The sequence below is a fragment of the Synchiropus splendidus genome, chromosome 1, assembly GCF_027744825.2.
Source record: "Synchiropus splendidus isolate RoL2022-P1 chromosome 1, RoL_Sspl_1.0, whole genome shotgun sequence".
Classification (NCBI taxonomy): Eukaryota; Metazoa; Chordata; class Actinopteri; order Syngnathiformes; family Callionymidae; genus Synchiropus; species Synchiropus splendidus.
Genome location: NC_071334.1, coordinates 71,032,437 through 71,045,114, shown reverse-complemented (window position 1 = coordinate 71,045,114; position 12,678 = coordinate 71,032,437). Strand labels below are relative to the sequence as shown.

The 12,678-nt window shown below is 59.2% G+C and overlaps 1 protein-coding gene across 12 annotated transcripts in view; it reads left to right on the top strand.

Annotated features, from left to right (window-relative positions):
• The window catches only part of tenm4 (teneurin transmembrane protein 4), a 95,811-nt gene that overhangs the window by 78,419 nt on the left and 4,714 nt on the right, over nucleotides 1-12,678 (top strand). For all 12 annotated transcript variants that reach the window (XR_008412776.1, XM_053846880.1, XM_053846872.1 and 9 more), the window contains 3 exons: nucleotides 6,098-6,333; nucleotides 8,058-8,354; nucleotides 9,724-11,338. Coding sequence is in view for 11 of the 12 variants with exons in the window: in XM_053846880.1 (XP_053702855.1) it covers nucleotides 6,098-6,333; nucleotides 8,058-8,354; nucleotides 9,724-11,338 (2,148 nt within the window). In the remaining variant the exon portion in view is untranslated. The remainder of the gene's footprint in view (nucleotides 1-6,097; nucleotides 6,334-8,057; nucleotides 8,355-9,723; nucleotides 11,339-12,678) is intronic.

The following is a 12,678-nucleotide window of genomic DNA, read 5'->3' as shown; positions in this document are numbered from 1 at the left end:
CGTCCTCACCTGCCGCAACATCATCCACTCCTGCCATGACATCATCCACTCCTGCCGCGACATCGTCCTCACCTGCCGCAACATCATCCACTCCTGCCATGACATCGTCCTCACCTGCCGCAACATCATCCACTCCTGCCATGACATCGTCCTCACCTGCCGCAACATCATCCACTCCTGCCATGACATCGTCCTCACCTGCCGCAACATCATCCACTCCTGCCATGACATCGCCCTCACCTGCCGCGACATCGTCCTCACCTGCCGCGACATCGTCCTCACCTGCCGCGACATCATACACTCCTGCCACGACATCATACACTCCTGCCATGACATCATACACTCCTGCCATGACATCGCCCTCACCTGCCGCGACATCGTCCTCACCTGCCGCGACATCATACACTCCTGCCGCGACATCATACACTCCTGCCGCGACATCATACACTCCTGCCGCGACATCATACACTCCTGCCATGACATCATACACTCCTGCCATGACATCGTCCTCACCTGCCGCAACATCATCCACTCCTGCCATGACATCGTCCTCACCTGCCGCAACATCATCCACTCCTGCCATGACATCGTCCTCACCTGCCGCAACATCATCCACTCCTGCCATGACATCGCCCTCACCTGCCGCGACATCGCCCTCACCTGCCGCGACATCGTCCTCACCTGCCGCGACATCGTCCTCACCTGCCGCGACATCATACACTCCTGCCACGACATCATACACTCCTGCCATGACATCGCCCTCACCTGCCGCGACATCGTCCTCACCTGCCGCGACATCGTCCTCACCTGCCGCGACATCATACACTCCTGCCGCGACATCATACACTCCTGCCGCGACATCATACACTCCTGCCGCGACATCATACACTCCTGCCATGACATCGTCCTCACCTGCCGCAACATCATCCACTCCTGCCATGACATCATCCACTCCTGCCATGACATCGTCCTCACCTGCCGCAACATCATCCACTCCTGCCATGACATCGTCCTCACCTGCCGCAACATCATCCACTCCTGCCATGACATCGTCCTCACCTGCCGCAACATCATCCACTCCTGCCATGACATCGTCCTCACCTGCCGCGACATCGTCCTCACCTGCCGCAACATCATCCACTCCTGCCATGACATCGTCCTCACCTGCCGCAACATCATCCACTCCTGCCATGACATCGTCCTCACCTGCCGCAACATCATCCACTCCTGCCATGACATCGTCCTCACCTGCCGCAACATCATCCACTCCTGCCATGACATCGCCCTCACCTGCCGCGACATCGTCCTCACCTGCCGCGACATCGTCCTCACCTGCCGCGACATCATACACTCCTGCCACGACATCATACACTCCTGCCATGACATCGCCCTCACCTGCCGCGACATCGTCCTCACCTGCCGCGACATCGTCCTCACCTGCCGCGACATCATACACTCCTGCTGCGACATCATACACTCCTGCCGCGACATCATACACTCCTGCCATGACATCGTCCTCACCTGCCGCAACATCATCCACTCCTGCCATGACATCGTCCTCACCTGCCGCAACATCATCCACTCCTGCCATGACATCGTCCTCACCTGCCACGACATCATCCACACCTGCCGCGGCATCGTCCTCACCTGCCGCGACATCGCCCTCACCTGCCGCGACATCGCCCTCACCTGCCGCGACATCGCCCTCACCTGCCATGACATCGTCCTCACCTGCCACGACATCATCCACACCTGCCGCGGCATCGTCCTCACCTGCCGCGGCATCGTCCTCACCTGCCGCGACATCGCCCTCACCTGCCGCGACATCGCCCTCACCTGCCGCGACATCGCCCTCATCGCCGCGACATCATCCACTCCTGCCGCGACATCATACACTCCTGCCGCGGCATCGTCCTCACCTGCCAAGACATCGTCCACACCTGCCGTGGCATCGCCCTCACCTGCTGCGGCATCGTCGTCACCTGCCAAGACATCGCCCTCACCCGCCGCGACATCATCCACACCCGCCGCGGCATCGTCCTCACCTGCCACGACACCGTCCACACCTGCCGCGACATCGCCCTCACCTGCCGCGACATCGCCCTCACCTGCCGCGACATCGTCCTCACCTGCCGCGACATCGCCCTCACCCGCCGCGACATCATACACTCCTGCCGCGGCATCGTCCTCACCTGCCACGACACCGTCCACACCTGCCGCGACATCGCCCTCACCTGCCGCGACATCGTCCTCACCTGCCGCGACATCGCCCTCACCCGCCGCGACATCATACACTCCTGCCGCGACATCATACACTCCTGCCACGACATCGTACACTCCTGCCATGACATCGCCCTCACCTGCCGCGACATCGTCCTCACCTGCCGCGACATCGCCCTCACCCGCCGCGACATCATACACTCCTGCCGCGACATCATACACTCCTGCCACGACATCATACACTCCTGCCATGACATCGCCCTCACCTGCCGCGACATCGTCCTCACCTGCCGCGACATCGTCCTCACCTGCCGCGACATCATACACTCCTGCCGCGACATCATACACTCCTGCCGCGACATCATACACTCCTGCCGCGACATCATACACTCCTGCCATGACATCATACACTCCTGCCATGACATCGTCCTCACCTGCCGCAACATCATCCACTCCTGCCATGACATCGTCCTCACCTGCCGCAACATCATCCACTCCTGCCATGACATCGTCCTCACCTGCCGCAACATCATCCACTCCTGCCATGACATCGCCCTCACCTGCCGCGACATCGCCCTCACCTGCCGCGACATCGTCCTCACCTGCCGCGACATCGTCCTCACCTGCCGCGACATCATACACTCCTGCCACGACATCATACACTCCTGCCATGACATCGCCCTCACCTGCCGCGACATCGTCCTCACCTGCCGCGACATCGTCCTCACCTGCCGCGACATCATACACTCCTGCCGCGACATCATACACTCCTGCCGCGACATCATACACTCCTGCCGCGACATCATACACTCCTGCCATGACATCGTCCTCACCTGCCGCAACATCATCCACTCCTGCCATGACATCGTCCTCACCTGCCGCAACATCATCCACTCCTGCCATGACATCGTCCTCACCTGCCGCAACATCATCCACTCCTGCCATGACATCGTCCTCACCTGCCGCGACATCGTCCTCACCTGCCGCAACATCATCCACTCCTGCCATGACATCGTCCTCACCTGCCGCAACATCATCCACTCCTGCCATGACATCGTCCTCACCTGCCGCAACATCATCCACTCCTGCCATGACATCGTCCTCACCTGCCGCAACATCATCCACTCCTGCCATGACATCGCCCTCACCTGCCGCGACATCGTCCTCACCTGCCGCGACATCGTCCTCACCTGCCGCGACATCATACACTCCTGCCACGACATCATACACTCCTGCCATGACATCGCCCTCACCTGCCGCGACATCGTCCTCACCTGCCGCGACATCGTCCTCACCTGCCGCGACATCATACACTCCTGCTGCGACATCATACACTCCTGCCGCGACATCATACACTCCTGCCATGACATCGTCCTCACCTGCCGCAACATCATCCACTCCTGCCATGACATCGTCCTCACCTGCCGCAACATCATCCACTCCTGCCATGACATCGTCCTCACCTGCCGCAACATCATCCACTCCTGCCATGACATCGTCCTCACCTGCCACGACATCATCCACACCTGCCGCGGCATCGTCCTCACCTGCCGCGACATCGCCCTCACCTGCCGCGACATCGCCCTCACCTGCCGCGACATCGCCCTCACCTGCCATGACATCGTCCTCACCTGCCACGACATCATCCACACCTGCCGCGGCATCGTCCTCACCTGCCGCGGCATCGTCCTCACCTGCCGCGACATCGCCCTCACCTGCCGCGACATCGCCCTCACCTGCCGCGACATCGCCCTCATCGCCGCGACATCATACACTCCTGCCGCGACATCATACACTCCTGCCGCGGCATCGTCCTCACCTGCCAAGACATCGTCCACACCTGCCGTGGCATCGCCCTCACCTGCTGCGGCATCGTCGTCACCTGCCAAGACATCGCCCTCACCCGCCGCGACATCATCCACACCCGCCGCGGCATCGTCCTCACCTGCCACGACACCGTCCACACCTGCCGCGACATCGCCCTCACCTGCCGCGACATCGTCCTCACCTGCCGCGACATCGCCCTCACCCGCCGCGACATCATACACTCCTGCCGCGACATCATACACTCCTGCCACGACATCGTACACTCCTGCCATGACATCGCCCTCACCTGCCGCGACATCATCCACTGCTGCCATCTGCCATGACATCGCCCTCACCTGCCGCGACATCATCCACTCCTGCCATCTGCCATGACATCGCCCTCACCTGCCGCGACATCATCCACTCCTGCCATCTGCCATGACATCGCCCTCACCTGCCGCGACATCATCCACTCCTGCCGCGACATCATCCACTCCTGCTGCGGCATCATCCACACCTGCCGCGATATCGCCCTCACCTGCTGCGACATCGCCCTCACCTGCCGCGACATCATCCTCACCTGCCGCGACATCATCCACTCCTGCCGCGACATCATCCACTCCTGCTGCGGCATCATCCACACCTGCCGCGATATCGCCCTCACCTGCCGCGGCATCATCCTCTCCTGCCGCGACATCGCCCTCACCTGCCGCGACATCATCCACTGCTGCCATCTGCCATGACATCGCCCTCACCTGCCGCGACATCATCCACTCCTGCCATCTGCCATGACATCGCCCTCACCTGCCGCGACATCATCCACTCCTGCCATCTGCCATGACATCGCCCTCACCTGCCGCGACATCATCCACTCCTGCCGCGACATCATCCACTCCTGCTGCGGCATCATCCACACCTGCCGCGATATCGCCCTCACCTGCCGCGGCATCATCCTCTCCTGCCGCGACATCGCCCTCACCTGCCGCGGCATCGTCCTCACCTGCCACGACACCGTCCACACCTGCCGCGACATCGCTCTCACCTGCCGCGATATCGTCCTCACCTGCCATGACATCGTCCTCTCCTGCCGTGACATCATACACTCCTGCCGCGACATCGCCCACACCTGCCGCGACATTGTCCTCACCTGCCGCGACATCGCCCTTACCTGCCGCAACATCGCCCTCACCTGCCGCGACATCGCCCTCACCTGCCGCGACATCGCCCTCACCCGCCGCAATATTGTCCTCACCCGCCGCAACATCGTCCTCACCCGCCGCGACATCATCCACACCTGCCGCGGCATCGTCCTCACCTGCCGCGGCATCGTCCTCAACTGCTGCAACATCGCCAACATCACATCGGGGACATGGCAACGTCAGCGACACATGACAGACTGTGACTAAATCAAAACACAACAACAGTTGTTAGTGGTCACATGACGGTCAGCTGCAGGGCGGCCGCCTGCGGACCGCCAGGTGAGCGGCACCAGTGAGCGGCAGGGGCCGCTGGACTTCCAACGGCTGCGATCAAGCCAGTGACGCGGCGCCAGCGAGCTCTTAATGAGACCCAAACTGTTGCAGGTGCTGCTCGCTGCTCTGACAGGAGCGGAGAATGTAGAGCAGACGGAGACATTAGTCGCCGGTGCCGCCCCCCTCGCTCATTAGTGTCGGCGGTGTGTGTGTGTGTGTGTGTGTGTGTGTGTGTGTGTGTGTGTGTGTGTGTGTGTGTGTGTGTGTGTGTGTGTGTGTGTGTGTGTGTGTGTGTGTGTGTGTGTGTGTGTGTGTGTGTGTGTGTGTGTGTGTGTGTGTGTGTGTGTGTGTGTGTGTGTGTGTGTGTGTGTGGCTTCTTCTTCTCTGCAGCCACTGTAAAACCTCTCTGGACCCTCAGTTATTGATCCTGGTTGTCACTGACGCGACACTCACGGAGGCTTCTGTTAAACACTGCCTCAGCGTCTCTTTCATTTGGGACGTTAGCAGCAGCAGACGCGTCTGCGCGGCGCCAGCCGTGGGTGCCAGCTCTGTGGCTCCTCCCCTTCACCCGCTCACCTTTCACCTGCTGTCGTCCTCAGATCAAGTCCGCAACAGCTACTTCATCGGCCTGGACGGCTCTCTGCGCCTGGTGCTGGCGAACGGCATGGAGGTGTCGCTGCACACCGAGCCACACCTGCTCTCCGGCACCGTCAACCCCACGGTCAGCAGGAGGAACATCACGCTGGCCATCGACAACGGCCTGAACCTGGTGGAGTGGCGGCAGAGGAAGGAGCAGGCGCGAGGGCAGGTCACGGTGTACGGACGGCGGCTGCGGGTGAGTGGCGCTCCTGGTCAAGGTCTGCCATGTCTTGGTTAGGGTTTGGGGAGAGGCTTGGCCACTGAGAGGTCCCGACAATGTCCCAACAAGGGTGAGCTGCTGCCGGCTCATCGGTTCAGGGCTGGTTCATGAGTGAGGGGGGGATGGAGATCAGATGTCTCCGGTGAAGAAAGAGCTGAGCCAGGAGACCAAGCTCTCCACTGACAGCTGGGTTCCTCCTCTGACTCTCTGAGAGAGAGAAGCTCAGGCATCCAGCAGAGACTTGCTCCAGGAGAGGGCAGTAGTGAGGATGTCTCCTGCACTATTTCAACTGGGAGGAGACCTGGGTCTGACCCAGGAGAGGTGGTTTCTCCCCTGACTCGGGAGCACCTCGGGATTCCCTCTGAAGCCCTGGTGTCTGGGCCTCTCCACTTTGGCTGCTGCCCCCACGACCCGACCGCCATAGTGGTCATGGTTTTGCTCTCACAGAACCTGATTCTGGTGCTGGGATGTAAACAACAGCAGCCTCTGATCAGGCGCCCACACGCTGAATAAATGAGCTCCACATCGCCGACCTGTGTGTTTGTGGCAGGATTCGGCGCCGGCTGTGCCACAGGCGGAGATCTGGCGGTGACCAATCACGCCCGTCAGGTGGGTTAGCCTTGGTTCAACACGGCCACGTGCGCCGCCTGAGATGAAGCCTATGTTTGCCCTCGGAGGGCTGCGGTGCTCTGGCTGACGACCGGAGGTTTGTGGAATCTCTCTGGCTCACAGAGCTCGACTGCTGAAGTGTTGGTGCAGCGGGCTCGTGGCGGTGCAGCTGCTGGTTCCTCCTCACAGCTGAAGTCACGTCTCCATGAGGCTCATGAACGTGTGAGCGTGTGCGGCTTCTGATTTGGTGCTCACAGAACGGTAGTTACATCCGGTCTGGCTGAGTCCGTGTCCAGTCGTCTGCTCGGTGTTTTTCTGTGCCATGATGTCAGCTCTGGTTCCCGTCTTGAGTCGCTGTTTGGGTTGCTGCAGCGTTAGCATGGCATGGCTGCCCTCGACAGCCCACACCTTAGTTCCAGCCTCGGTTCCTTGTTCAGCTGCCTACGGCCTGGGCTTCGCTGTGTGCGACGCAGTGTGCCGCGTTAGCTGGGACCAGAGCTTCACAGTGTTGCCAGGGTCCCAGTGAAGCCTGAAGAACAGCCAGCGGCGTTTTTCAAATGTTTCCAGGCGACAAAGTCACAAGAATGAGAAAAATTAGGACATATTAGTTATAGTTTTAGTCTGACATCAAATGGACCAGGAAAATACTGGCATCGGGCCGCGTATGGCCCCCAGGCCGCACTTTGCCCAGGTGTGAACTACATCATTGTTTTTCCTGGTGTTGCCTGTTTCTGCGGAGTGTGTTGGGTCTTCGTGGCTCTGTGGGAGCAGGGCTTGAGGGAGGGTCCGCAGGAGGTCCCCGGGCCACGCGTTGCTCCGGTCCGACTCGCAACTAAGTCTGCGCTGCTGCGGAACTTTCCGGTCGAGCAGTGTGGTCTCTGCGGGGGAGTTCCTGGACTGTGACTCCGACCCAGCTAGATTTGTCTGTGCAGCTTCCGTTTCCATGGCGACACCGTGTGACTTGCCTGCGGGCTCCCAAGCGCAGCTTCGTGCTTCTGCCCGACCTGCCGCCCAGAGTCCCGTGGTCAGTGGCGACAGAAGCAGGTGCCCCTGGCAGCGCTGAGTCAGCAGCTCTTGAACGTCTCTCGCAGGTCCACAACCGGAACCTGCTCTCCCTGGACTTCGACCGCATCACCAGGACGGAGAAGGTCTACGACGACCACCGGAAGTTCACGCTGAGGATCCACTACGACCAGGCGGGCCGGCCCACCCTCTGGGCGCCCAGCAGCCGCCTGAACGGGGTCAACGTCACCTACTCGCCCGGCGGCCACGTGGCGGGGATCCAGAGAGGAACCATGTCGGTGCGCATGGAGTACGACCAGAAGGGCCGGATCACCTCGCAGACCTTCGCCGACGGCAAGTCCTGGAGCTACACCTACCTGGACAAGGTAGGAGTCGCGGCTAGCTGAGGCGCCGGCCTCATGACCGTGTTGGCGCAGCACAGGAGGGTTCGGAAGGCGGCGTGATGGTCACGTGACCTGCGGCAGAAGCAGCTCTACAGTCTTGGTTGTTTGTTTGTTTCTTCAGTCCAGGGCTCAGGAACCTGTGGCTCACGAGCCGGGGCCACCTCAAGAGCAAGCTCAGTGACGGTGACTTCCCGTGATGCTCTGCTGCCCACTCAACCAGTCACACTCATCGATCACGAGAACGAGCTTCGTGCTGCCGTCACATCAGAGCCCTGAAGCTACAGGCGTTTTATTGACGTGACAGTGCTTAATGCACTGTTTTGGTCAGCTGACCAGCTGTGGAGGCGGAGCCATGTGGTCGCCATCAGCCACTGTGATTGGTTGACTGGACTACAAAGCATCTTGGGAAGTATTCAGGCCACCGTGACTGAGTTTGTTATTGAGAGTGATGGGACCAACGCTGAGCTATATATGTAGATATATAATGTTTATTAGTGGTGGGGCTTTAATGAGTTCATTACGATTCGTTATTTACAACAAAAAAGTAACTGAATTACGGACCAGTCTGCTCTCCAGACAGCAGGGACCCTTTGTCAGTGCAGCAGCTCCTGCTCCACTGATGCAGCCAGGATGAGAACAACAACAACAAACATGGAGGAATCCTCCCTGGACCAAAGCAAACCAAAGCAGCTGTTGGCTTTGGTTCAGGGAGGTTTTTCAGTGTCCAGGGTTTCCACCACTCTGGATGGACTTGACATTCTGATCCAGATATTCTCAAGACTTGAACAGAGCTTCAGTTGAACTCGGGTGAGATGAAGACTTGAACAGAGCTTCAGTTGAACTCGGGTGAGATCGAGACTTGAACAGAGCTTCAGTTGAACTCGGGTGAGATGGAGACTTGAACAGAGCTTCAGTTGAACTCGGGTGAGATGGAGACTTGAACAGAGCTTCAGTTGAACTCGGGTGAGATCAAGACTTGAACAGAGCTTCAGTTGAACTCGGGTGAGATCAAGACTTGAACAGAGCTTCAGTTGAACTAAGGTGAGATGGAGACTTGAACAGAGCTTCAGTTGAACTAAGGTGAGATGGAGACTTGAACAGAGCCTCCATGGTGAAACATGTGGCTTCTTGTGGCAAATATTCCACAATACCATTCAACTGCGATTCATTGAGATGAATTCATCTCAAATTCTCTCATTGACTAGATCTTTCATCGAATCGAAAACATATATAGCTCTAGCTCTGGTGGAATTACATTTGGAAAGGTGTGTTTCTTATGTGGCTCTCTCAGCCAAACCCCCTGGTTGAGTGCCCACTGCCTGTGACGCGCCGCCTGCTTCTCTCCCTGCAGTCCATGGTGCTGCTGCTCTCCAGCCAGCGACAGTACATCTTCGAGTTCGACAGGAACGACAGGCTGTCGTCCGTCACCATGCCCAACGTGGCGCGGCAGACCCTGGAGACGTCCCGCAGCATCGGCTACTACCGCAACACCTACCGGCCGCCCGAGGGCAACGCCTCGGTGCTGCAGGACTACAGCGAGGAGGGCCAGCTGCTGCGGACCACCTACCTGGGCACCGGCCGCCGGGTCGTCTACAAGTACGGCAAGCTGTCCAAGATGCTGGAGATCCTGTACGACACCACGCGCGTGGGCTTCTCCTACGACGAGGCGGCCGGCATGCTGAAGACGGTCAACCTGCAGAGCGAGGGCTTCGCCTGCACCATCCGCTACCGGCAGATGGGCCCGCTCATCGACCGGCAGATCTTCCGCTTCAGCGAGGAGGGCATGGTCAACGCCAGGTTCGACTACGTCTACGACAACAGCTTCCGGGTCACCAGCATGCAGGCGGTCATCAACGAGACGCCGCTGCCCATCGACCTGTACCGCTACGACGACGTCTCCGGGAAGACGGAGCAGTTCGGCAAGTTTGGCGTCATCTACTACGACATCAACCAGATCATCACCACAGCTGTCATGACGCACACCAAGCACTTTGACGCCTACGGCCGCGTGAAGGAGGTGCAGTACGAGATCTTCCGCTCCCTCACCTACTGGATGATGGTGCAGTACGACAACATGGGCCGCGTGGTGGCCAAGGAGCTGAAGGTGGGGCCTTACGCCAACACCACGCGCTACACCTACGAGTACGACGCCGACAGCCAGCTGCAGGTGGTCTCCGTCAACGACAAGCCTCTGTGGCGCTACAGCTACGACCTGAACGGCAACCTGCACCTGCTGAGCCCGGGCAACAGCGCCCGCCTGACCCCGCTGCGCTACGACATCCGCGACCGCATCACTCGGCTGGGCGACGTCCAGTACCGCGTGGACGAGGACGGCTTCCTCCGGCAGCGGGGCAACGACTACTTTGAGTACGACTCGGCCGGGCTGCTGGTGAAGGTGTACAACAGGGCGAGCGGCTGGAACATCCGCTACCGCTACGACGGCGTGGGCCGGCGGGTCTCCAGCAGGAGCAGCGTGGGCCACCACCTGCAGTTCTTCTACGCCGACCTGTCCAGTCCCACCCGGGTCACCCACATGTACAACCACTCCAGCGCCGAGATCACCTCGCTCTACTACGACCTGCAGGGCCATCTGTTCGCCATGGAGCTGAGCAGCGGCGAGGAGTTCTACGTGGCCTGCGACAACATCGGGACTCCGCTGGCCGTCTTCAGCGGCTCGGGCCACATGATCAAGCAGGTGCTGCACACCGCCTTCGGCGAGGTCTACCTGGACACCAACCCCAGCTTCCAGCTCGTGGTGGGCTACCAGGGGGGTCTGTACGAGCCGCTCAGCAAGCTGGTCCACATGGGCCGGCGAGACTACGACGTGCTGGCGGGCCGCTGGACCACGCCCGACCAGGAGGTCTGGCAGAGACTCCACAGACGCCACGTGGTTCCATTCAACCTCTACATGTTCAAGAGCAACAACCCGCTGAGCAACAGTGAGGAGAACAAGTGCTACATGACCGGTGAGTGTCTGGAAACCAGCGCCTCGCCACTCGGCCGCGTCGTTTCTTTAGCTTGGCGTGTTGGTGCCTCGTCGCTTGATTTTTGGGGATTGTTTGCTGATGGTGTGTCTCTCTCTGCTCTTGACCACGAATCCCTCAAAACGCATTCCACTGTTGACGTCTGTGAGCGGATGCTGGCTAACATTAGCATGTGCTAACTTCAAGGTCAAAGGTGCATTTTTCATCGATCGCTCAAGGGCCATGTTCTGGTCCCTAGACTCATGTTTGGTCCCCAGACTCATGTTTGGTCTCCAGACTCAGGTTTGGTCTCCAGACTCAGGTTTGGTCCCCAGACTCATGTTTGGTCTCCAGACTCATGTTTGGTCTCCAGACTCAGGTTTGGTCTGCAGAGTCAGGTTTGGTCTCCAGACTCAGGTTTGGTCTCCAGACTCAGACTCTCCTCAGACTCAGGTTTGGTCTCCAGACTCAGGTTTGGTCTCCAGACTCAGGTTTGGTCTCCAGACTCATGTTTGGTCTCCAGACTCATGTTTGGTCTCCAGACTCAGGTTTGGTCTCCAGACTCAGGTTTGGTCTCCAGACTCAGGTTTGGTCCCCAGACTCATGTTTGGTCTCCAGACTCAGGTTTGGTCTCCAGACTCAGGCTTGGTCTCCAGACTCAGGTTTGGTCTCCAGACTCAGGCTTGGTCTCCAGACTCAGGCTTGGTCTCCAGACTCAGGTTTGGTCTCCAGACTCATGTTTAGTCTCCAGACTCAGGTTTGGTCTCCAGACTCAGGTTTGGTCTCCAGACTCAGGTTTGGTCTCCAGACTCATGTTTGGTCTCCAGACTCAGGTTTGGTCTCCAGACTCAGGTTTGGTCCCCAGACTCATGTTTGGTCTCCAGACTCAGGTTTGGTCTCCAGACTCAGGTTTGGTCTCCAGACTCAGGTTTGGTCTCCAGACTCATGTTTGGTCTCCAGACTCAGGTTTGGTCTCCAGACTCAGGTTTGGTCCCCAGACTCATGTTTGGTCTCCAGACTCATGTTTGGTCTCCAGACTCATGTTTGGTCCCCAGACTCAGGTTTGGTCTCCAGACTCAGGCTTGGTCTCCAGACTCAGGTTTGGTCTCCAGACTCAGGCTTGGTCTCCAGACTCAGGTTTGGTCTCCAGACTCATGTTTAGTCTCCAGACTCAGGTTTGGTCTCCAGACTCAGGTTTGGTCTGCAGAGTCAGGTTTGTCCTCAGACTCAGGTGACAGTGGTCAGTGGTCCATTACAGGGTGCCCCCTGGTGGATGCCGGCGGGCGGTTTGGGTCTGGGTCCTGGTCCGGAGCTTCTCTCACCACCTGTGTCTGGCCTCCACA